This window comes from Rhinoderma darwinii, chromosome 1 (genome assembly GCF_050947455.1).
Source record: "Rhinoderma darwinii isolate aRhiDar2 chromosome 1, aRhiDar2.hap1, whole genome shotgun sequence".
In the NCBI taxonomy this organism is placed as follows: Eukaryota; Metazoa; Chordata; class Amphibia; order Anura; family Rhinodermatidae; genus Rhinoderma; species Rhinoderma darwinii.
Genome location: NC_134687.1, coordinates 393,684,735 through 393,709,825, shown reverse-complemented (window position 1 = coordinate 393,709,825; position 25,091 = coordinate 393,684,735). Strand labels below are relative to the sequence as shown.

At 43.2% G+C, this 25,091-nt stretch overlaps 1 protein-coding gene across 2 annotated transcripts in view; it reads right to left on the bottom strand.

The window, feature by feature from the left end:
* The window catches only part of ERCC6L2 (ERCC excision repair 6 like 2), a 147,465-nt gene extending 122,646 nt beyond the window's left edge, over positions 1-24,819 (bottom strand). The window contains exons 1-4 of one of the 2 annotated variants that reach the window (XM_075828822.1): positions 24,548-24,819; positions 24,412-24,469; positions 18,983-19,407; positions 14,367-14,489 (exon numbers count right to left, since the gene is read on the bottom strand). In XM_075828822.1, coding sequence (XP_075684937.1) covers positions 14,367-14,489; positions 18,983-19,407; positions 24,412-24,424 — 561 coding nt within the window. In that variant the 5' untranslated portion in view covers positions 24,425-24,469; positions 24,548-24,819. The remainder of the gene's footprint in view (positions 1-14,366; positions 14,490-18,982; positions 19,408-24,411; positions 24,470-24,547) is intronic. The other variant, XM_075828821.1, reaches the window with a different exon arrangement.
* Between the last annotated feature and the right edge of the window lie 272 nt (positions 24,820-25,091).

Genomic DNA, 25,091 nt, shown 5'->3' with positions numbered 1-25,091 from the left:
ACAGCTGGGATGCATGATGTCATGAGGCCCAGGACAGACATAACTTTCCTGAAAGATGTCATATGGCCTAGGTAGATCTCTGATATTCTGTCTATCAGGGGATTGATTTTGTCTTCTGGAAGGAAGGACATCAGCTTGGAGGAGTCTAGCAGAGTTCCTAAGAATACGCATATTTTTGATGGGTTTAAATTAGATTTTTTAAAATTTATGTTCCATCCTAATTTTGCTAGTATAGCGCAAACTATTTGTATTTGTAGGGTCAAGGTTTGAGCTATTTCTGCGACCAACAAAAAATCGTCCAGGTACGGGATCAGTAGGATGTCGTTCGTCCTGATGTAAGAGGTCATTTCCTCTATTAGTTTTGAAAATACCCTTGGGGCTTCTGAGATGCCAAAGGGGAGGGCTCTGTATTGTAGGTGAAGTAAGGACCCATTGAGTGTCACTGCTACCCTCAGATATTTTTGATGATGATGACGACGACATATGGGTACGTGGTAGTAAGCACCCTCTAGGTCTATTGATGCCATCACGCAATCCCTGGAGAGGAGATTTATAGTTGACACAATGCTCTCCATGCGGTATGTATATATATATATATATATATATATATATATATATAAAAACACACACAAATATACACGTACGTACACATACATCTGTACATATATTATGTTTTTCTAAAGGAAATGAACTATATGACCTGACTGACTCGCTGTCAGGTCACTCATAGGAGAAGGGGGGCACACACTATTGTACTTAAAAGGGTTTTCCCATCAGGGACATTTATGGCATATCCGCAGGATATAGCAGAAATGTCAGATAGATGCGGGTCCCACCTCTGGGACCCGCACCTATCTCTAGAATGATGCCCCCTAAACCCCGTTCTACCTTTCTGTGTTCCCGTTGCCACTTGTGATTTCCGACCATGTAAGTAGAAAACAGCACAGCTCGTGGAAATTTTTTCGTAACTCCCATAGAAGTGAATGGCAGTCAGGTAACGTAACTGCCATTCACTTCTAAGGGAGTTACGGACACAGCGTAGCTCAGCGAGCTATGCTGATTTCTACTTAGGCCCCATGCACATGACCGTAAAAAAATCTCAGTTTTTGCGGACCGCAATTGTGGTCCGCAAAAATGGACCCATTCACTTTCATTGAACGCGGACACCTTTCCGTAGCACTACGGAAGGGTGTCCGTGCCGTGGAAATGTTCCGGAAATTATGGAACACGTCCGTTCTTTTGCATTTTGCGGGCCGTGCTCCCATACAAATGCGGCTGTCAGTCGGCGGCCGGCCGTGATTGAGAGCACGGTCGTGTGCATGGGGCCTTAATTGGTCGGAAACCATAAGTGGCAGCGGGGCTGCAGAAAGGTAGAACGGTATTTAGGGGATCCCCGTTCTAGAGATGGGTGCAGGTTCTAGGGGTGGGACCCGCATTTATCTGACATTTATGGCATATCCTGTGGATATGCCATAAATGTCCCTGATGGGAAAACCCTTTTAAGTACAATAGTACAATACAATTTTGGAGTAGATCAGGTGATCCTGTGCCCCTTACAAGCATCAGTAAACTAAGCAGCGATTAATGAATTTACATCACATGGTGCCTGGTTACCTCAGTTCATTGGCCTACTTTTAAGAGTAGGCCAATGACCCGGGGACAACCTGGGACCACGTGACGTAAACTAACCAATGAAAGAGCTGTCACTGCTTATTTTACCGTCGCAGAGGACAGCCGGCTGATATTGCAGCTCCAGCGCTGGACCCAGGAAAGGTAAGTATAATAGTTGTTTCGCTTTATGTGTTACTAAAGTTTTGGTTTTTTACAGGTTCAGTTGTTGGACTACTTCGATGAAGGCGTTTATTTATATTTTTAATAAAATGGTTAACGAGGGTTTCAATAAAATATTTTTTTCAATGTCTGATTTTTTTATAACTTTATTACTACTGCCTTAGTAATGGCCCCTGTCGGATTGACAGCGTCCATTACTAAGGCGGGGCTTAGTGTTAGCTGGTGAAAAGGCTATAACTATCCTCCCATTTTTTACCCCAGTACTCACCGCCACCAGGGGTACCGGGAAGAGCCAGGTATGACTAAAGTACCAGACCATCTGTAATGATAGTCAGGCACTGGAGCAGCCGAGGGCTGGTATTATCAGGCTGGGAAAGCCCAAATACCGTGGGCCTTTTCACCGTGGTGACGCTGCTGCTGCGTAGTATCTGGCTGGTTATGAAAAATGTGGCGGACCCTCACCACCATTTTTTTTATAATTAGCCAGATAGTTATCATAATCTGCCATGCTACAGATACAGTAGAGCTGCAGCCCGGTCACGGTCTCTACAAGCCTACTAGCTCACATTACACTTGCCAATCCTCCTCACCAGTGAGTACACTCCTACACAATGCTTTAGGTCTCCTTTTACTTTGCTCCATATTAAAATGAATGGAGTGTGCAGCCTTGAAGCGAAATAAGCCAATTAACAAAATAGAGAAATTGTACACAATGCGAATAGTGGTAAACATGACAAGGTTAAAAAATTACTTTTATGGTTCTCCTTTCATTTTCGCACATAAGTTCTCTGCTTTGATTCAAACACCTTAAAGGGAACCTGTCACGTTGATCATACCATCCATAAGCAGCATGTTATAGAGCAGGAGGAGCTGAACAGATTGACGTAAAGGCTTTTGGAAAAAGATTAAGGCCCTGTTCTCACACAGTTTTTTGCAGGCGGAAAATTACGCCTGTAAAATCTGCTCTATGCGTTTTGTGCACAGTGGTTTGCCAAAATGCGTCAAAACACGCGTCGAGGCGTTTTATTTCTGTCTCCCATTGATTGCAATGGGGTTTTGGAGGCGGAAACCGCCACAAGATAGGTCATGTCGCTTTTTGCCGCGAGGCGTTTTTTTTGGATGTTTTTTGGCGCATTGCCCGACGCGGTTTACGCATCAAAAAAAGTGTTAAAAAAACTCAGTGTGAACAGGGCCTAAGTGTAACTTGTTATTAATGATTTTGAGTGTGTGTGAGAGATAGCTGTCAATCCCTTTTTTTGGCAATCATAATTTTCTCCATGACTTAACTGGTATTAACGGTGTATTTACGGCCAGCAGTCAGGGTCCTTAAAACCCGCGCTATAGACTATTTATGGCGCAGGTATTAACTATTGGTTCCGGTGATCATGTAACTGGTCACATGATCGCCGGGTGCCGTTAGTGGCAGACTGCTGCTTGGTCTTACTAGACCCAGCACAGCCCTATTAGTGACAATAGTCACTATGAGAGGGCTGATTTGCAGCCCCAGTTACAGTGGGAAAAAATATATAAAGTCCCCCAAAGGTCTATTTTTTTTATTATCAAATCTTTGTTTTATTGAAGATGAATAACAAAAAGAACATCCTTCACAGATCATGGGGAACAGGAGGGGAAGCTTACGGTACGCAGGCCGAAGTTCCTTGCAAGAATGATAATACAGGACGAGAAGCATTAGAATATAAACATTAGTAACTATATACAAGGTACCTGTGTCACAGTATGAAAAAATTAAATCAATAAGAATGTATGAGAGAAATCTGATGAAATACATAGTTTGAGAGTAAGAGGAATAATGTTAGGGTCTTCATATTTGGAGGGAACCTGTGTAATCATAAGGTGTTCAATTTTGGCTACCAACTAAAGATCACTAGGGGCAGCCCAGGGAGGGGGAAGGGATAGAGGCACGGAAAGTTAGCCATGGTGTCCACACCTTCAGACAAAGAACATGCTTTCTGAGTTCCCAGCTCAAGTGCTCCTCCATCCTGCAAACGGAGCCAATCTTATCTAACCATTCACGGAAAGTTGGAGGTTCGGTCGATTGGCTACCGTAATCATTTAAGTAATCAGATCACTGCGTTTCAGGCAGAAGTTTTGTGATGGAGCCCAGAGGAGGACAAGGGGAGCTCCAAGGGGGAGGGTTTGTTTCGTAACTCTCTGAATTGTGTCAGCCACTTTATCCAGGATAGTTAGACAGGGATGTTACATTGCGGGGATCATCTAAGAGGGTTTCATTCAAAGACCAAGTCCATGCCTTGGGGGGGTAGATTCTCCAAATTGATGTTGAGGGAAATGGGGGCGTGGTCAGATAGGGTCATCAAACCTATTCGAGGGACAGTCGCTATGGGCAGATGTCTACTGGAAATAAAGAGATAATCTATCCTATGATGGGTCCCATGGGCATGGGAATAAAAGGTGTAATCTTTGGTTGTGGGGAAGTGAAGTCGCCAAACATCTATCAAGTTTAGGTGTTGGAGGCAGCTCCTTATTCTTTTGAGGGAGGAATGCGCAGTAGTTGGTCTGGTGGAGGACGTATCAAGCAAGGGATCTAGTGAAACATTAAAATCTACCCCCACCACTAAAAGTCCCTCTGCAAAATCTTTAAATAAATTTAACGTTTTGATTAACCACTGAGATTGTCCCTGGTTTGGAGCATATAAATTAGCAAAGGAGATAGGTGAGCCAGCAAGAGTTCCCTTAATGAAAACTAATCTGCCATCCGGGTCATATTGAGTGGATATAGGGTATGTTTTTCTTAAAGGCTATGCTAACCCCCCTAGAGGAGGAGGAAGGACGAGTGCTATGAACCATGAATTGTAATAATAATGTGAGAGAGTGGGTAGTTTGAGTGGTTTAAAGTGGGTTTCCTGTAAAAGAATGACATCAGCCCTCTCTTTTTTTCAGGAGCGCTAAGATTTGACTCCTTTTCCTGGGGTCATTCAGGCCTTTGGTGTTGAGGGAGGTTACACAAATATCAGAACTGGTCATAGATAAGTATAAGGGGTGAAGAAAAAGGAGTAGGACCACCAGATGACCCGATGGCAGAGGGGTGAGAAGAAAACAGCTGGAGGACAGCAAGCAAAGACATCACATTATTGTGTGAGGGCATCAGTTTCTCAGCGGGTACAAAATCATCTCAATAGATGTAAAACACAGGATTAAAACTGGTATAACAAAACAAAATAGCCTGGAGGTAGGCAAAGTATGTACCATATAAACAGTACATCTCAGATCGACAATCCAAAATAGTAGTTTTAGAAAACTCTATGCAATAGTGCCATATAAAATTACAATAGAGGTAATTATGTAGTGGTCTAACAATGTAATGCAACCGATATGGGGTGTTAACCCGCAGAATGCATATAACGTAATTGTATAAGCAGTTACGCTTTACTACCTTTTTTATAAGTAAATAAAGAACCATAGTATAAAAAAAGGATATGGGGACCGACAGGTGCCCGCTGAAGTCCAGTAGTTCAGGTAGCGTCCATGGAGATTCTTCTAGGTGTCAATTTTACAGATCTTTTACGATTCTTGGCCATCTTGTGTGAATTGACAGTCTCCCAGTGCGTGAGGAGGTATTGATGGTAAATTGGTCAGATTTTGAACCGCAGCCCAGTCCGGAACTTCCAAGTCGGGGATTCCTAAGGCCACCAGTGCACCCTCCAGGTCCACATGCTTGTGAATCAGATAGCTTTTGCCTTCAGTCATGAAGGCGATGCCGAAAGGGAATAGCCACCTGTATGCAATATTGTTGCGTCTGAGAGCCTCAGTAAAGGGTTTATGAATTTGGCGCTTGGATAACGTGGCTCTCGACAAATCCTGGTAAACAAAAACTCTCGATCCTTCCCACAGGAGGGGGTCACAGGTTCTCGCATGTTTCAAGATGTCATCTCGGACCCTTGAGAAGAAAAGTCGGCAAATAACGTCACGAGGAGGTTCTTGGAATTTAGGTTTGGCTCTTAGAGCCCTGTGGACCCTCTCCATGCTGATTTCGTCCCGGTAATTATCTCCGAATATTTGAGTTAAAATTTGTTTGATCGAGGTATACAGGGACTTATCAGGTATCGATTCGGATAAGACTTTCAAGCGCAAATTATTGCGTCGCCCTCTGTTATCTTGGTCTTCCAACCAGTCTATGACAGAGTTCAGGTGGGTTTGACAGGCGAGAAAAAAGGACGTAGACGCCTCAGTGTAATTGATGAGATGGATTTGAGCAGCTGCTCAACTCTGACAACGCGTCCTCTCAGAGCTGCGTTAGGCCCAAAGGTCTTTTTTGACCTTTGAGTGACAGACCATAGTAATAAAAAAATAAAAGTAAAGTAAAGTGCAGAAAAAAATAATAAAATACCCAGAAAATACCCACCCCCAAAAAAAACGTTCCCCCCCCCCTGCCAATCATTGTCGTAACGCTAGCCCTGATCCAATTACCCTAATATAGACATGTAATATATTAAAATTTACGGTAGACGATGATCACAAATAAAAGGTTTATTTTAGGGTAAAACTATGGTTATTGCCAAAAAAAAAAAATAGCTGAAAAGTTAAAAAGCTTATTTTTTTACTATTATTTTCAAACTTTAAGTCTAAAAATTCTAAAATAGCAAAAAGGATGTGTATAAAAATGATTTAAAAAAAAGAAATCTGAATTGTCTACAGAAAAAAACATTGCAAAAATCACGTTGCTAGCCCAACACATAAAAAAGTTATAGCCATTTAACTAACGTGTGGTAAAAATGGCGAAACGGTGTCTGGTCCTGAAGGCTGAAAATAGCCCGGTCCTGAACTGGTTAAAGAAGTTGTCTCACGAAGACAACCCCTTTTAAAAAGTAAAGTCGGTGTGGCGGTTATCGCTGGGTGAGACCTCGTCTAGACATACACTTCCCATGAAGTGACTGCTTTGATGCATGCACGACGTGCCGAGTTCCCCAGAGCAGGTATTAGAGAGCGGCTTTCCATTCTGGCACATCCAGTAGAGCAGGGGACACCCTCTATGACGTCTATATGAACTAACAGGGTATATGGTTAGGTGTTGTCGTCATGAGAACCCGTTAAATCTGGCTATACACATTAGATAGCTTTATAGCCCAAAGCTATCTCTCCTAAATTCCGGATATACACCGTGTTCCAAATTATTATGCACATTGGATTTAAGTGTCATAAACATTAAATTATTAGTTTTTCAATTAAACTCATGGATGGTATTGTGTCTTAGGGTATGTTCACACGGCGGGGGTCCGTAACGGCTGAAATTACGGGCATGTTTCAGCCTGAAAACATCCCCGTAATTTCAGCCGTACCGGCATGTGCAGGCGCTTGAACGCCGCGTCAATTACGGCCGTAATTAGCGCTGCTATTCATTGGAGTCAATGAATAGCGGCTCCAATTACGGCCAAAGAAGTGACAGGTCACTTCTTCTACGCGGGCGTCTATTTACGCGCCGTCATTTGACAGCGGCGCGTAAATATACGCCTCGTGTGAAGAGACAAACGTCTGCCCATTGCTTTCAATGGGCAGATGTTTGTCAGCGCTATTGAGGCGCTATTTTCGGGCGTAATTCGGGGCAAAAACGCCCGATTTACGTCCGTAAATAGGCCGTGTGAACATACCCTTAGGGCTCTTTGGATCATTGTAATCAATCTCAGACACCTGTGATAATTAGTTTGCCAGGTGTGCCAGATCAAAGGAAAACTACTTAAGAAGGACGTTCCACATTATTAAGCAGGCCACAGGTTTCAAGCAATATGGGAAAGAAAAAGGATCTCTCTGCTGCCGAAAAGCTTGAAATTGTGCAAGGTATTTCACTACGTATGAAAATATTGGATATTTCAAGAAAACGTAAGCGTGATCATCGTACTGTGAAAAAATTTGAGGCTGATTCAGAGCACAGACGGGTTAGTTCAAATAAAGGCATAATGAGGAAGGTTTCTGCCAGACAAATTAATAGGATTAGGAGAGCAACTGCTAAAATGCCATTGCAAATCAGCAAACAGGTATTTGAAGCCGCTGGTGCCTCTGGAGTCCCGCGAACCTCAAGGTGTAGGATCCTCCAGAGGTTTGCAAGTGTGCATAAAGCTATTATTCGGCCACCCCTAAACAATGCTCACAAGCAGAAACGGTTGCAGTGGGCTCAGAAATACAAGACGACTAATTTTCAAACCGTGTTGTTTACTGATGAGTGCCGTGCAACCCTGGATGGTCCAGATGGATGGAGTAGTGGATGGTTGGTGAATGGCCACCATGTCCCAACAAGGCTGTGACGTCAGAAAGGAGGTGGCGGAGTCATGTTTTGGGCTGGAATCATGGGGAGAGAGCTGGTAGGCCCCTTTAGGGTTCCTAACGGTGTGAAAGTGACTTCTGCAAAGTACGTAGAGTTTATGACTGACCACTTTCTTCCGTGGTACAAAAAGAAGAACCGTGCCTACCGTAGCAAAATTATCTTCATGCATGACAATGCAGCATCTCATGCTGCAAAGAATACCTCTGTGTCATTGGCTGCTATGGGCATAAAAGGAGAGAAACTCATGGTGTGGCCCCCATGTTCCCCTGACCTCAACCCTATTGAGAACCTTTGGAGCATCCTCAAGCAAAATATCTATGAGGGTGGGAGGCAGTTCACATCAAAACAGAAGCTCTGGGAGGCTATTCTGACATCCTGCAAAGATATTCAAGCAGAAACTGTCCAAATACTCACAAATTCAATGGATGCAAGAATTGTGAAGGTGATATCAAAGAAGGGGTCCTATGTTAACATGTAACTTGGCCTGTTAAGTTTTGTTTTGATTGAAAGAGCTTTTGATTTCAGTAAATATGACCTCCTGATGCTGCAAATTCAACAAATTACCATTTTAGTTCTCTTTACAACCTTTAAAAATGTTTTGATCTCTGTTGTGCATAATAATGTGAAACAGTGCATTTTGAGCTTTTTACTTATAAAAAAAATCTGTTATCATTAGGAGATTTGTTCAATAAAATTCGCATTACACTCCAACAGTTGATGGCTTGAAGATTATACTGACTGTCATTTGCATCGACTAGGAAAATCAGCGAAAAATAAAATTTGCATAATAATTTGGAATGCAGTGTATATACGCTCATACAGTATGAAAATATTTATACATATTTAAGAAAACATTGTGGTCTTCAGCATACAGATGTCTCTTTGCTTAACTTTCCTCTTATCTCAACGTATACTAAGATGTGTAGCATGAGATGACCACCTTTGAAAAAACAAATGATTTTGCAATTCTTTGTCACGAGATGTTTATGCTATATGTGTCTGTGTGGCCACCCAGTGGTAGTGATGTGGATTGCTTGTCAAGCATTTTGCTAGCATGTTGCGATATTGTATTGAATTAGGCCTCATGCACACGTACGTAAAAACGTCCGTAATTACGGGCCCATAGACTTCTATTGGCCACGGGTACCTTCCCATATGCTTACGGGAAGGTGCCCGTGCCGTTGAAAAATATAGAACATGTCCTATTTCAGGTCGTAATAACGGTATGGGCAGGCCCATAGAAGTCTATGGGGCTCCCGTAAATTACGGGTGACTACGTGTGTGCACCCGTAATTACGGGACCGTTGCTAGGCGACGTCAGGGGATAGTCACTGTCCAGGGTGCTGAAAGAGTTAACTGATCGGCAGTAACTTTTTCAGCACCCGGGACAGTGACTACTGCTGGAGGTAATAGTATTAAAAGTTAACTTACCTGCTTCTTCCTCCAGTCCGGCCTCCCGGGATGACGTTTCATCCCATGTGACCGCTGCAGCGAATCACAGGCCAATGACCGGCTGCAACAGTCACATGGACTTCCACGTCATCAAGGGAGGTTGGACTGGATGTCAAAAGAGGGACGCGTCACCAAGACAATGGTACGTATGAACTTCTTTTACTTTCAATCGTTGCGGAAACTCTGCCCGAAAGGGCTGCCCCTTCTCTCTTTCCAGCACTGATAGAGAGAAGTGGCTGCCAATTAGTGGAGAGAAAACGGGTCTGTAAATACAGGTGGAATACTGGTGACACCGGACCCGTATTTACAGGCACGGGTCCGTACATACTGGTGGAATACGGGTCGAATACGTGCGACAAAGGACTCGTATTTACGGGAGGAAAGAAATAAGTTTGTGTGCACGAGGCCTTCGTTTCATGATAAATTGGTATCCTTAACCAAATTCATGCAAAGGTAAGAGTGGACACATCTGTAGTACACAATCCACACCTAATGAGAACATACAGCTAGTCAAAAACTAGCCATCTTCAAGCTTTGCATTAAATATTCTAATTTACTGCTCACACACAGAAAACTGAGTGTTTAAGGGATTGACAATGAAACCTGGCAAAGAAAAAAAAAACTCTGCCTTCCCCTTTAAGTGGAGTAGAGCCCTCTAACTCGCTAAAACTTTAAAGATAATCACACTGGGTTAGGACAGTATGTGTTCTGGTACTCATTCAGAAAGGAGTAGAATAGAAAACCATGACATTTTACAAATCTTTCATTCACACACCACAAAGCATACACAAAGGCACAAGGCCCCCCAAAGTGCTTGTACTCAACTCCCTTAAGCTTCCATGCATTTCAAATGGAAGGGTGGTAAAGCATTCATCTCCATTTCATGCACCTCAAATATTCTAGCACAGCTCCAAGCCCAAAATGAAGGCAAAACACATAACTAGGCTTTCATTCGGAGATTTCATCAAACAAAGCAAGGCTTTGGCAGACAAATTCAATCCTGTCCTGAACCTCCTGAATCCATCATTGAATAACACCTATAATCTCTACGGCACATACTGTGTGGGTTACAAATCACACAAGACAATAGATGACATTTTTATCCTCTTCAGACAAAAACGTTTAAAAAAAAATACATTGTCGGAGAACGTATGCAAGACGTAAATGAAATCTGCTGAAAACCTAGGATTACAGTAATGATCTTCTCAAAATGTCTACACTAAACCCTTTCCTTTGTGAGCCCATGCGTCTATGTCATCATGCTCTATTGGCGAAATATACCAACCTATATCTCCCAAGTTATCCACGTGTGGTTTTTGTGTTATAAATCCTGAAGGTTCTCTTTACCGTTTCTTGTTAAATAGAAAATAATAAAAAAGGAAAATTAGAAGTGTTGAGGTCATAGACTGCAATCCCTTTGCTACTTGCTTCCATACTTCTTCTATTCAACGAGGTCCTTTAATGGAACGTAGGTCCAAAAGAGAATCATAAATGCAGAAAACTTCAATCGCTGAGCTACTGTAGCTACGCATTTGTTACGTGAAAAAAAATACCTGATCAGTTTGTCATCATGGGAATGTCTTGATACGACGACTATGATGCCAGTTCGATGCACCCACACACATAGTAGATTTGTTGTCGATTTACCGTCTGGATTTGCGGGCAGAAAACCTGCAGCGGAGGACTGTTAGGCTGGGTTCACACGAGCATGTTCGGTCCGTAATGGACGGAACGTAATTCGGCCGCAAGTACCGGACCGAACACACTGCAGGGAGCTGGGCTCCTAGCATCATAGTTATGTACGACGCTAGGAGTCCCTGCCTCGCTTCAGGACAACTGTCCCGTACTGTAATCATGTTTTCAGTACGGGACAGTTGTCCCGCAGCGAGGCAGGGACTCCTAGCATCGTACATAACTATGATGCTAGGAGCCCGGCTCCCTGCATTGTGTTCGGTCCGGTACCAGCGGCCAAAATATGTTCCGTCCTTTACGGACGTAATGTGCTCGCGTGAACCCAGCCATACAGGCAAGTGGATGCAATTTACCAAATCTCATCCACATGCTGCTGAACATTTTCTAAACGGAAATTAGACCGTGCCACAATTTTTCAAAACCGCAGCATGCTCATTCTCTTCTGGATGTTCACTACAAATTTCACCCTTTTCAATGTAGAAATCTGTGAAATCTGCAGCAAAAGCTACATGCTGCAGAAAATACTGAACAAATGCGCTACGTGTGGGTACCCATAAATTCTACAAAATAAAATAGGCTTTCATCTATATTGTAATGTTGCTAAATTGCAAATTGCATTACAGTCAGACATTCGATATATAGAATACATTTATTAAATGTAAAATGGAAGGAAACTGTACAGTATTTTCACAAAACTCCATTTTCATTAAAATTTCTATGCTCAAATCTGAAAACAATCAGGGCAATCCTTCCATTATTGTCTTCCCCAGTAAAGCTGGCACATATCAGGCTGGCATCAGCAGGAAGCAAACCTCAAGCATGGCTGAAGATGAAAAAGTGTATGTCCAGCTGATTTAAAGGCTTAAAAAGGGGCCCCTAACTGTACTGCCAAGTCCACATGCTTGTGAATAATAACATGGTACATGCTGGGTAATTATTTGTTCCAGGTTCATCTGAATCCTCAGCTGCGGAGATAGATGCTATCGAAGTTATGTAGACAAAGTAAACTAAAGAGAATGCTCCAACAATGGCACAATGTGCAATGAACTGTAAGAAAACACTGGCACAGCTTCAGAGAAAGCACACAGAGACACTGGATGACCAAAAGAAACAGGCCGCAGAAACGGGCACACAATCTGCTATAGGGCAGATCTCATTCACTGATTGTTAAGTGATAGAGACCACCCTAGGTCACACAAGGTCAACGCACCACTGCATGGAGAGTAACGAATGGTATGAAGTAAAATAAATGCAAATAGAGAATACGTGAAACATAAAATTATAAGACCCCCTAATCGTTATCACCAGCTCCTAAAATATTGTAACGGGTATAGTTCTTACTTCACAATACAAATCACTATTATTTATTCAATATACAATGTAGGAAATTTGTTTCAAAATATAGTTTCTTTGCCACCTACTATAGAAAATAAAGAGAAATACATTTACACAGTTGCAATTTCAATGCTGTTATGCCTGCGATCGCTGACCGCCGGCATCTCCTACTCACCGGCAGCCGCAGGACACTCTGAGCTTGCCGGCGTCGCCCTCCCCAAAGACGCCCACACACGCGGCTGCAGCTCTCCCCTCCCCAATCCCAATATGCACCTTGGACTATAAAAGATCTCTGGCCTCTTCCTTCTTGCCTGAGCGTTGTCCTGTCTTGCCATGTTTGTTCTGCAAATGATTCCTTAGCTGTATCCTGTTGTACGTATCCTGCATCCCGTAATTGTGTTTACGTTCCGGTGTGAAGTATAGTGTCTGAACCTGCACCACTACAGTAAGTCTTCTGGTTCTGCAATTGTTCCCAGCGGTTCTTCTGACGTCTTTGAAGTAAAGGAGATCCTCAACTACAAGATGGTAGGAGGAAAGACTTTCTATCTGGTGGACTGGAAAGGGTTTGGTGCTGGGGAGAGGTCTTGGGAACCTGAAGAGAACGTTAATGCCACAACTCTCATCAAGAAGTACCTCCTACGCTCTGGACCCAAGAAGAGGGGGCATGAGGGGAGGGGGCATTGTTATGCCTGCGGTCGCTGAACCGCGGCATCTCCTGCTCACTGGCAGCCGCAGGACGCTCAGAGCTTGCCGGCGTCTCCCTCCCCAGAGACGCCGGCACACGCAGCTGCAGCTCTCCGCTCCTTCCTCTAGGGTGCACGTTCCCGGCCGTAAAGGGCCATCACACTCACCAGTAAAACTGTCCCTACCCAAACCCAAAACGCACTCTGGACTATAAAAAGGTCTCTGCCCTCTTCCTCCTTGCCTGAACGTTGTTGTGTCTTCCCATGTTTGTTCTGCAAACGGTTCCTTAGCTGTATCCTGTTGTCCGTATCCTGTTTCCTGTATCCCGTATCCCATATCCAGTAATTGTGTTTAAGTTCCAGTGTGAAGTATAGTGTCTGAGTCAAGTTCACCGTCTTTGCCCGATGCACGTGGGCCCAGACGTCTACGCTATTTCAGTGTCAGTCAAGTAAAGAGTCAGCCAAATCAAGCGCCCGCCAAGTCAAGGGTCCCCCAAGTCAAGGGTCCCCCAAGTCAAGGGTCCCCCAAGTCTTCTATCCAAGTCCTAAAGACTATTTTGACTTTTGTTTGGAAAGCTGCTACACCGCTACGGCGGAGCGGTCCAGTGGGTAAACCTCCCCCACAGTCGTCACAAATGGTGATAAAAAATGTTACATTTTCAACTTATATGTTCATGTGTGTTAACCAATGGCAGTAAAGCCATCACAAATCTCAGCTTTGACCATATAGAATTGCTTCTGTGCTCTTGTTACTCGTGTTATAATGTCATGAAACAGAAAATGCCTATAAACAGTTAACTAAGAGGGAACTAAAGGGGCACTAAGAACACCCATTGTGTAGTCCACCTGAATGGACATTTTGGGGACTACACACTAAATTCAAGCACAAGTTGAATTTGTAAACAGGGCACTAAAACAAGGGTCTTTTTTGTAAGTGCCTCTTATCACTCGGTATCGGAAATGGCAATCACAGTAAGTTCAGTACCACAAATAAATTTGATTGCACGCATGGAGCTAACAAATTCATCCGATTTGCGGGAGCAGTGCACAGTCCCAGTTAACGTCGTGCACAAATCTGCAGGACACCGCAATGAAAACCATACGTTTAATATCCATACCCTTTTAGTAGACGCTGTTGAGTGTTCCTTTTTCATTGTTCTCCGCAGAAACTCAGGCCTATTATTCTCAATGTCTTCTCGTGTGCCCTTCTTGTGTAACACAGCAGCTAGAAATGATATAACCTAAAGCAAGAAGGTACATTTTAGCACCAGCGAAGACACTTTCAATTTAGTTTTTGCATTGCATTGTCTCCCTTTATTCACACACACATAGAAAACCATTAGATAATATGCTGAAAACATGTTACACTCAGAATCCCCTTTTTATTTACAGGTCAAAGGCCAATAAGCAGATTGCGGGGCCTTCCCCATTGCTGGAAACCCTGTTGATCAACGGTTGCCAGTGAATGCAGCCGCTCACAGATCAATGTTGCAGGGGAAACGAGGAGTCATATAGCAGCAATTGAGATCAATGGTCCATTTATGTACGGACATAATGTGTCAAGTCCTCCAGACAGCTGCTCTTTGTAGTGGCCCTCTACTCTGTCTTATAGAGGGAAACCCCTCTATTGACATATGACTTTGTGATCACTTTTTATTCTGTTTTTTGGACAGGACGAACAAAAAACATAAATTTAGGATTTTTTTTATGTCTACGGTGTTCACCTAGCGATATTAATAATATGAATATTTTTCGTACGGGTCATTAGAAATGTGGCGATTCCAATTGTGCATAGTTTTCGCTTTTTTATTTTCCATAATAAAAAGGACTTTGTAAGGGAAAGAGTGGATTTGTAATTATATTTTATATTTGTCATCACTGTGACATACTATCTTGTAAGTTCGTGGGAGCTGCATTGTTCCCGCAATGTAATATTACGTCAGAGGGCAGGAAAGAGGTTAAAGAGTTACCATCATTTAAACTTTTTCCATAAATCAACAGTACATGGCCACATAAGACACTTTTTTTTTACAGAAAAATGCTTTTTTTTTTTTCTCCACTTACCAGCTCATCAAAATTGTCAATTCTCCTCTATCCCCAAACGAAACAATAATTCTAAATATGAATATATCTTTTCATGTAAAACAACATAAATGTGCTCAGTTCTGAAATTCTTGGAAATACTGGAAAATTTCCGACTTTGCCACTCCTATAATGCCTTGGATTGTACTTAGGGAACCTTTCACCTCCCCATACACGTGCAGTGGAGTGCAGATTGTAATAGACAGGGGCTGCACAAAACCTGGGGCACTTTAAAAAAATGTCCTACCCTCCTCCATTATTTAGATATCGGTGCCATTACGAGCGTGTGTGTGTGCGCATGTGCAACTCAGGGCTGTGCGCCCACGCTCTCACTCCCTCCTCAGCTCTCGGCAGACAAGGACAAGACTGTGTGAACTCTCGCAAGAGATCACACAGTCTTGTCGTTCTTGTCTGCCAGAGGCTGAAGAGGGAGTGAGAGCGTGGGCGCACAGCTCCAAACTGCACGTGCGAGCACACACACGCTCTCCTCTCTCCAGCTCTTGCTGTGGCACGGTCGGTAGGTGATTGGAAAGGGTCACAGCGGTGTTACACGCCCCCTTGCCAATTACACGCCCCATTGACAGTTCAGGGGTTATTTCAATATTGGCGCCAAATATAACGGCACCGATATCTAAATAACGGAGGAGGGTAGGGGAAAAATGTAAAGTGCCCCAGGGTTTGTGCAGCCCTGCCCATTATATGCTGCACATGTATGGGCAGGTGAAAGGTTCCTATGGTTTTATACTATATTTTCTTTTTTTTACATAAAGTTTCTCCCCTTTTCTGCTTTTATTACTTTATATTTTATTTCTCTTACATGCTTGTCAAACGAAGTTGGATTGATTGTACAGCACTAAAATGTACTACTGTTTTGTACATGATATTTTACATTGAAAACTCAGTAAAAACTACTGAAACAGAAAAAAATTCACCTGAAACGACAGTTACTCTTTAATTTGTACTGATTCTGAGCCTATATTATATTCTAGATTTGTATGATTCATTTTGCAAGCTTCAGAGTGGAAATCTTCCAGCATTCTTTGCTGGCCCAATGTCTGAACCGAGCTTGCCGTCATGATTTGCATTGTTTTAAGGCTACGTTCACACGTAGCGTAATTGCTGCTAAGTTTCCGTCCGGATTTGTGAGGGATAAATACGCAGCGTATTAGGTCCTGTTCACACAGAGTTTTTTGCCGCAGTTTTTGCAGCGGGAAACGCGTCAAAAAACAGCCGAAATTGCCTCCTATTGATTTCAATGGGAGGTGGAGGCGTTTTTTCCCTGAGAGCAAAAAAAAAAAAAAACGCTCGGGGGAAGAAACAGAAGCGACATGCCCTATCTTGAGGCGTTTTCCGCCTCAAAAACCCCATTGCAATCAATGGGAGACGGAAATAAATGCATTTTTTGCCGCGTTTTTTTGCTGCGATTTTCAGCAAAGACCGCTCGCGGTTTTTCCCTCTGTCTGTGGAATAGGAAAAAAACCGCCTCATAAAACCGTGGCAAAATAACGCGGCAAAAAACGCGTGTGGTGCAAAACCACTTTAAAAAAAACAGAGCTGATTTTTCCAGGCAGAGTTTTCTGCCTGCAAAAAAACTCAGTGTGAACATACCCTTACAGTAGCAGTAAAGTGGATAAAATTTTAACAAATTTCACCCATACACTGCGAAAATATTTTCTGCGTATTTGTTGCAGATTTTCCCCCATTCAGTTCAATAGGGAAGACAAAATCCAAAACAAATGCAAAATGCTGTGGATTTTGCTGCGGATTAGCTGCATATATGCAGCAAAATCCACAAATAGAATAAATACACTTTTTCCACTTTAAAATGAAAAAACAACTATACTGACCTCCTCGCTTCCGTAACAATGTGTCCCTGCTCCCCGGCTAGTCTGTGCAGACTGCCTCCTGTGATCACAGGCTGCAGCAGTCTCATCTGCCGAAATGTCATCACCGGAGGCCGGCTGCACAGAGACCTGCCAGGGGAGCAGGTATGCATCGCTACGGCAGCAACAGGGGAGGTGTAATGTCTTTTTTTTTTCTATTGCCCGATTAACGCAGCACGATTTGGTGCAGACTTTCAGGTTTAATTCGTTGCGGAATCTGGGGCAAATTTGCCATGGAATTTTCCGCAGAAATTCCGACCCATGTGAACATACCCTAAGTGTGGTCTTTACATCAGACACGGTGCAGTAAAATATTGTAGGGAAACTAACCCTCCCACTTCAGAGTGGACCTTCAGGTACAGTGCTGTAAATGAGTTGCACTCTTTAGATTTTCTCCTATTATTGCACATTTGTCATACTGAATGGTCATTGTAGTAATCTATTTATTTTAATAATAGTTAAAAGTACATAGCTTTCCGCACTACTACTCACCAGCGTTCCCCCCTTTCTTGTCGGCAATGCTGTGCGATAACGTGTCGTCCTCCACAGCATCGCATCATTTGACTATGGCGACTGTAGACCATAGTGATTGCCTGCCACCGAATGGCGCAGTGCTGGATGACATGTCATTATACTATAATGACAACAAGAAGCAGTTCAATCAGCTCCATACAGCTTCTCTCCTTCCCTGTACAGCGTGATATCAGCTTCAATCGCGAGATCACGCTGTGTTTACACCTCTGGCAGTAGCTCCTTCAACACATCGCCTCTGCGCTCAACCAGGGGCCGTCTTTCTGAATTAGCGCTGAGGTGATGTGTTGAAGGTGCTGCAGACAAAAGTGTAAGCACAGCGTGATCTCGCGATTGAAGCGGATATCACAATGTGCAGGGAAGGAGAGAAGCTGTATGAAGCGAATATCACGCTGTGCAGGGAAGGAGAGAAGCTGTATGAAGCGGATATCACGCTGTGCAGGGAAGGAGAGAAGATGTATGAAGCGGATATCACGCTGTGCAGGGAAGGAGAGAAGCTGTATGAAGCGGATATCACGCTGTGCAGGGAAGGAGAGAAGCTGTATGAAGCGGATATCACGCTGTGCAGGGAAGGAGAGAAGCTGTATGAAGCGGATATCACGCTGTGCAGGGAAGGAGAGAAGCTGTATGAAGCGGATATCACGCTGTGCAGGGAAGGAGAGAAGCTGTATGGAGCGGATATCACGCTCTGCAGGGAAGGAGAGAAGCTGTATGAAGCGGATATCACGCTGTGCAGGGAAGGAGAGAAGCTGTATGGAGCGGATATCACGCTGTGCAGGGAAGGGGAGTGCAGAGGTAGCAATCACACCCGGACCCAGAGCTGGCCCAAAAGCTCCTCTGCCACATAAGAAGACACCAGTATTAGAAATGGAACATAGTAGATGGGGGCCTCCAGTTACAGATTTTCAATTTGGGAACAAGTAATGTTTCTGCTCAGAAGGCCACATTTCTTGCCCACAACTATAAGTATGAACTACATGTACCAAGGTTTGACAAAACCAAGATCTCACAGTACCCAGTAAAGTGCCTAGAGATTTGTTGCTGGCGCATAACTCTAGGATTTCACCTCAGCTGCAGTGCCCTAAAATAAGCTCCCAGGGATATAAAGTTGACACCAAATATGTTACAAATCATGAGCTCTTCATGTGTATTACAAGATCAATTACCTACATGTTCAAATAAATGACAGAACAACGTATAGTAAAAGCAGAGTACATCAATGACAAGAGAATACACACCTGTATAGTCTTCCCAAGACCCATGTCATCACCGAGTATGCATCCTGTAGACTGAGCGTAGTGTTCATACAGGAACTGCGCACCTTCTCTTTGGTAGTCACGTAAATATCGATTGATAGTGTAAGGAACACAAACTCCAGTCTTTGATAATTGAAAATCTGCTGCGGGGGCTGTCTGTTTCTTGCCTGGGAAATGAGGTTTCTCCAGATCTTCATCATCGAACATGGATGTGTTCCAGTAGCTGCTAGAGCTTGAGACTTTACAAAGTTGTGAAAAAGGGACCTTCTTTTCTTTGGCATCCAAAAATGAAATCACGGCATATGATCGGTCCGGTTCTTTACATTGAATGGACTTTATAACGGCTTCTTTAAGCTCACCATTCTCAGAGTAAGGAGCTAAGCACTGATCGTTGATGTTCCACAAGCCTAGAATAGTATGTGAAACACAATATGTAAATGTGGGTACTGTTATAAATCATAGAAAGTATGGCTTCCCCCCCCCCCCCCACATGCTCAGCAACACAACATAGTCAAGCTTCTCTCCTTCCTTATATGAATATTTGTAGCTGGTACTTTGTAAAACCTAAAATTGTAAAATGGTTTATTTGCTACATCTCCTTTTTCTTTCTTGGGTTTCCAAAAGTGACAACAGGACATGGCTGCCATTAAAGCCCCTGATGTCACCAATCATTTTTTTATCATGTATTAGACATTATACCTCCATAACACGGCATGTGATGGTGCATGCCACTGTTGCTTTTCTCATGTATGACAATAAAAACCTCAGTGTGCCTCTGTACACATTCAGAGGCACACTGAGGTGCAGTATGGGCTAGGGATGCTGTATTAAAGATCTGTACTACACGGGTCCATAATACAGCAGTGTGTATAAGGCCTAAAGCTGTGGTGGTACCACAAAAAAAAAAGTACAACTGTGTTTTAAAAAATTGTCAATGTACAAATGATAAAAAAGCTCATATTAATCCATCATTAAACATTGTACAGGATTCAAGCATCTTGTGATGTGGAGTAATATCTAGTATTATTCTTATTTTATAAAGTGCCAACATATTACTTAACCCCTTAAGGACACGGCCAATTTTGGCCTTGAGGACAGAGCAATTTTTTTACATTTCCCTCTTTGCATCCCGACGCTCATAACGCTTTTATTTTTTGTACGACGTAGTTGTATGAGACTTTGCTTTTTGCGGGACGAGTTGTACTTTATGTACGTACCATTTTTTGGTACAAATACATTATCGTTTAATTTCTATAAATTTGTATTTTGGCGAAAATGCAGGAAAAAAGCAGTTGCGCAGCAGTTTTAATATTTATTTTTTTTACACCATACCCCGATCATCATAAATAATGTTATACATTTGTTGTACAGGTTGTTACGGTCGTGGCGATACCAAATATGTCTATATTATTTCATGTTTTGGGACTTATATTTTAAAAAGTTTATTTATTATAAAAAATGTGTGTTTCTGTGTATTTTATTTACTTTTTATTTATTTATTTATCATAAAAAAATGTTTACATTCATTTAACTTTTTTTTTTAATCCCATAAAGGGATTTATCATTTTTATTTTGTAACTGTAATGTACTGGCATAGATCTATATGCCAGTACATTAGCCTGTTACTGATTGTACACAGGCAGTTGTTAGGGCATACCTCAGTATGCCCTAACAACAGGAAATATGTTCAGACAGCCCTGGGGTCCTTCAATGAACCCTGGGCTGTCTGGCCATACGAGTTGTTGGCTTTGATCGCGTCAGTTATTTTCTGTGACGCGATCAAAGTGCAGTCCCCTCTCCTTGAACGCCGTGATCAGCTTTCATCGCGGCGTTCAAAGGGTTAACGGCGGAGAGAAGATGTTTCTCTCCTCTCCGCTGTCAGAGCGGGGCCGTGGCTGTGTATTACAGCTGTTGCCCCGCTCTCGATCGCACGCAGGGACAGCTGTCACACAGGACGAGTATGCTCGTCCTAATGCGCGAAGTATCCGCCGCTCAGGACGAGCATTCTTGTCCTGTGTCGGCAACCAGTTAAAGGGAAGGTGTCATGATTTATTTATTTTTTATTATAATGTAAACGAAAATTTTATTTATTTGTGTTGTCACTTTCTACTTTTTACTGTATTCATACTTTTACTTCACTATGGGGGCTGCCATTTTTATTTAATCTCTGTATGTGTTGATTAACGACACATACAGAGATGCTATACGGCACATACAACCCCATAGAGAATGCGAACGGGAGCCGTTCCATTCTCAGAAGTGTGCGCCGTCTGTGTGTGAACTGCGCATGTGCAGTTCCCACACAGACCAGAACGAAGCTCGTTCGTAGAGCGAAATCCGGCGCCATTTTCATGTGGAACGGAAGCCGCTTGCAGACAGTAAGAGGACGACTTCCGGCCATATGTTCAGAAGCAAGGAAGAGTAGCGTAGGCGGCAAGAACTTTGGTAGACCAGCAGAGGCGGCGGCAGGAGCAGGTAATGTATGTTCATGTATGATGTGCGACTGTGTGATACTGTCTGCTGAGCCCTGTATCTAATCCCATCATGTGCAGTCACTCAGAAAATGGCGGCACACAGTGTAGGAGGTTTGAAGAATTCAACCCCTCCCTCTCCTGGCATTAGCCAGAAGAAGGGAGGGGGGGGTTGTGTGAGGACACTAGAGGAGAGTGTGTCCACCCCAAATTTGCAGCATAAATCAATGAGGTTGCTTTACCACAGTGACCATGCTGCAATTTTGGGAACTGCTCCCTCTAGTGGCCAGCACATGGAAATGTTATAAATTAGAATCTAATGTATAATATTTCCTGAGAATGTGTAATCACTTATATTCTAGTGACACATTCCCTTTAATGCTGCACATTTCATGGTTGTAGGAAGCACAAAGACTTCAACAAAATATATACAGAAACACAATACTTCAGAACGAGGAAAAATGAGCTTACAATGAGCTCACACAGTTGAATTGTTTGTTACAAGAGAGCTCTGGTGCGCTGTAAGGTACCAAAATCCACATTAAAATATAGTAAAATTCACGTGAATGTGGTGAAATTCATGGACAAATCCTCCACAAATCCAAGGTTTTCTTGTGCATATGCTGACCTGTAACGCAACTGAAATTTGCGAACATGGCCTTGCCAGCAAAGCACTAGTGTCAGCAGAATAAAAACAGCCTCTGAATGCAAGAAAAAAATTCAACACTCACTTAGGCCTCACGCACAGAGCCGTGCCCGTAATCACAGCCAGCAATTGCGGGCACGCAGGCCACTGGCCGCATTTTCGTGCCGTGCTCCCATACAAAGTAAAAGTAGGACATGCTCCATAATTCCCGGAACAGTTCTACGGCACGGACACCTATCCGTAGCGATACGGAAAGGTGTCCGCGGCCAATAGAACCGTGTGGATCCGTAATTGCGGACCGTATCGCGGTCAGCAATTACTGAGTTTTTTTTACGGTCATGTGCATGGGGCCTTACAGCAAGCAGAGATCTTGAAGAATTGAAGCCAAATGTGTACTGGAAGATTGCATAAGCTGTAGTTGCATAAAAGGCTCACATCTAGCGTATTTGCTAAAGATTTTCAGTGCAGAATTTTAAAATCTGCAGCAGTATATTTGTTGACTTTTGCAGTACTTATCACCACTGAAATGCAAAGGGTGAAATCCACGGCATAATCCGCGTGTAACACATGCAGATTGTAACGTCAATTGTATTTGCATATACGCTGGTTATTTGTTGTGGGTTTTCCCCACTGAATTCAATGGGGAGGTAAATCCCGCAAGAAAAACAGCAATTGTTGCAATTCAGAAAAAACAACAACTCATACTTACCCTAAGCTTGTATTCCTCCCTCCAGCGCAGCCTCCTGGGAAACATCATCCCAGGCTGGCCTGTATGACGTCAGAGGGCTGGTCTCATGGGATGACGCTTCATTCCATGTGACCGCCGCTGCAGCGGTCTCCTGGGATGAAATGTCATCGCAGGAGGCTGGCCCTCTAGATGGCCAGTTAATGCAGCTTTTTTCTGCAGCGGACATTCCGGGCGAAAAACTGCACCACAGTTTGGTGCGCTTTTTCGCCCGGAATACCCTGCGGCGCACAGGGTGGATACGCTGCGTGCTTTTACGCAGCGTATCCGCCCCATGTGAACACGGCCTAAATACGCAGGTAAAACTGCTGCAGAAAATCAAATGATTTTTAGTCACATTGTGTTTCCACGGCATTTGGAGGAGCGGAAACACGACTTGCTGCGGATTTCATGTGTCTGATTTACCTGCGGATTTATGAGATTCCTCTGCAGATTCTGCCTGTGGGAACATGAACACCCTAATTCGCACAGCTAAAAAAATTGAAATGTTAGGTTTGCAGCATGCATCTCTCCTGCAACAGTTGAACTGTCAGTGACCTCTGTATGCTACCTGCACTGGGTTGCAGCCATATACACACGGCATATTTTGGAGCCTAAAACGCTCGTATTGCAGTCCAAAATACACATAAAATATGCCTTCAAACAGCTTCCCGTTGATTTCAATGGGAAATACGCTGTGGAGTTTATACGTGTGGTATTTTGACGCTGCCGAAATAAAAAGTGCCTCGTAATGATTACAGTACAGGCCAGTATTGCCGCGGGGAGACAGGGACTCCTAGCATCACAGATAACCATGATGCTAGGAGTCCGGCTCCCTGAACCGTGTTCGGTCTGGGACATACGGTCCGTATCTCACGAGCCGAACAAAGTCGTGTGAAGGAAGCCTTAGGGTATGTTCACACGACTTATAAAAAGCCCCGTAAAAAGAAGTGCACGTCACGTCTTAAACTGTTTTTGGAGCCATTTTTCATCGTGTCAATATAAAAACAGCTCCAAAAACGGCCGCCAAAAAACGCATAAAAAAAATGTTTGATGCTTAAAAAACGGCTGAAAAATCAGAGGGTGTTTTCCCTTGAAAACAGCTCCGTATTTTACAGCCGGTTTTCGTGTGAACATAACCTTAGTGTTATAAACTTAGATGTGATTGTTACAGGTGGATCCTGCATGTCAGGGACACGCAGGACACGCTCTCACTGAACCCGTCAGTCCCGCAGAGCTGACAGGGGCAAGATTGAGCCCTAGATACAGCTGCTCTGTATAGAGAATACAGAGCAGCTGTATCTAAAAGAAAAAGTTACAAAAAAAATTTAGTAAAAAGTTACACAAAACACACGGATACACCTTTTTATTAAAAAAAAAAAAGTTTCCTTTCAAAGGTTCACATAGCCTTTAAGCTGCTGAAAATGTAGGGTGTAGCGGTTATTACATTCCCAAAAAATGAGAACTGGAACCTGATTGGTTATGAAAGGCAGCTGCTCCACTGTGTGGATGAAATTGCCTGGGCTCTCGAGATTCGGATATACATTTTATTCTACGACAATGTACTTGCCTTGTGCATCCATGTTTACAGGTTTTGTACTTAGATGGTCGCTTGTCCTCACAGATATCTACAAAACATTAATGTTACACGTGAAGACACATACAAGATCACTAGTAAAATAACACCATAGAGGACATGCATTTACTTCACAGGTAAAGTGCTCCTAGATGTCACAGCACCGCATTGTGTGACCTGTACTCATACACTGATGTACAAGACGCCATTACTTTCATGTTATATATGTGTATCCCTTGTTTCCGGGTGCAGCTGCTGACTTCATCTCATCCTGCAGGAATCACACAGGACCTTTGGTGACGTCATGACTCCGTCCGTGTTCGGTCACATGATGGGGAGGAGTCAGGCTCTAGGCACTGTGTTTATGTGAAGTGGCAGCATGTGAGCAGAAAGTACAGATTTCTACACTTCATGATCCCTTAAAACAGTGTTGTGTGCGGGGATAGATATAAACTGTAGAGCTCTGCTGTATGTGTCATCACAAAGGCCAGGATCACACACAGAATTGATGCAGTTCTTGTGGCAGTTTTTTGAGCCAAAGCCAGAAGTAGGTCAAAAAGGAAATAAAGTTATAAAGACAAGACTGACCCATCTTCTTTCTTTTGTGTCCACTCCTGTGTTTGTCTCAAAAACTGAGCAAAAAACTGCATCAAAAGTGTGTGTGTGTGTGTGTG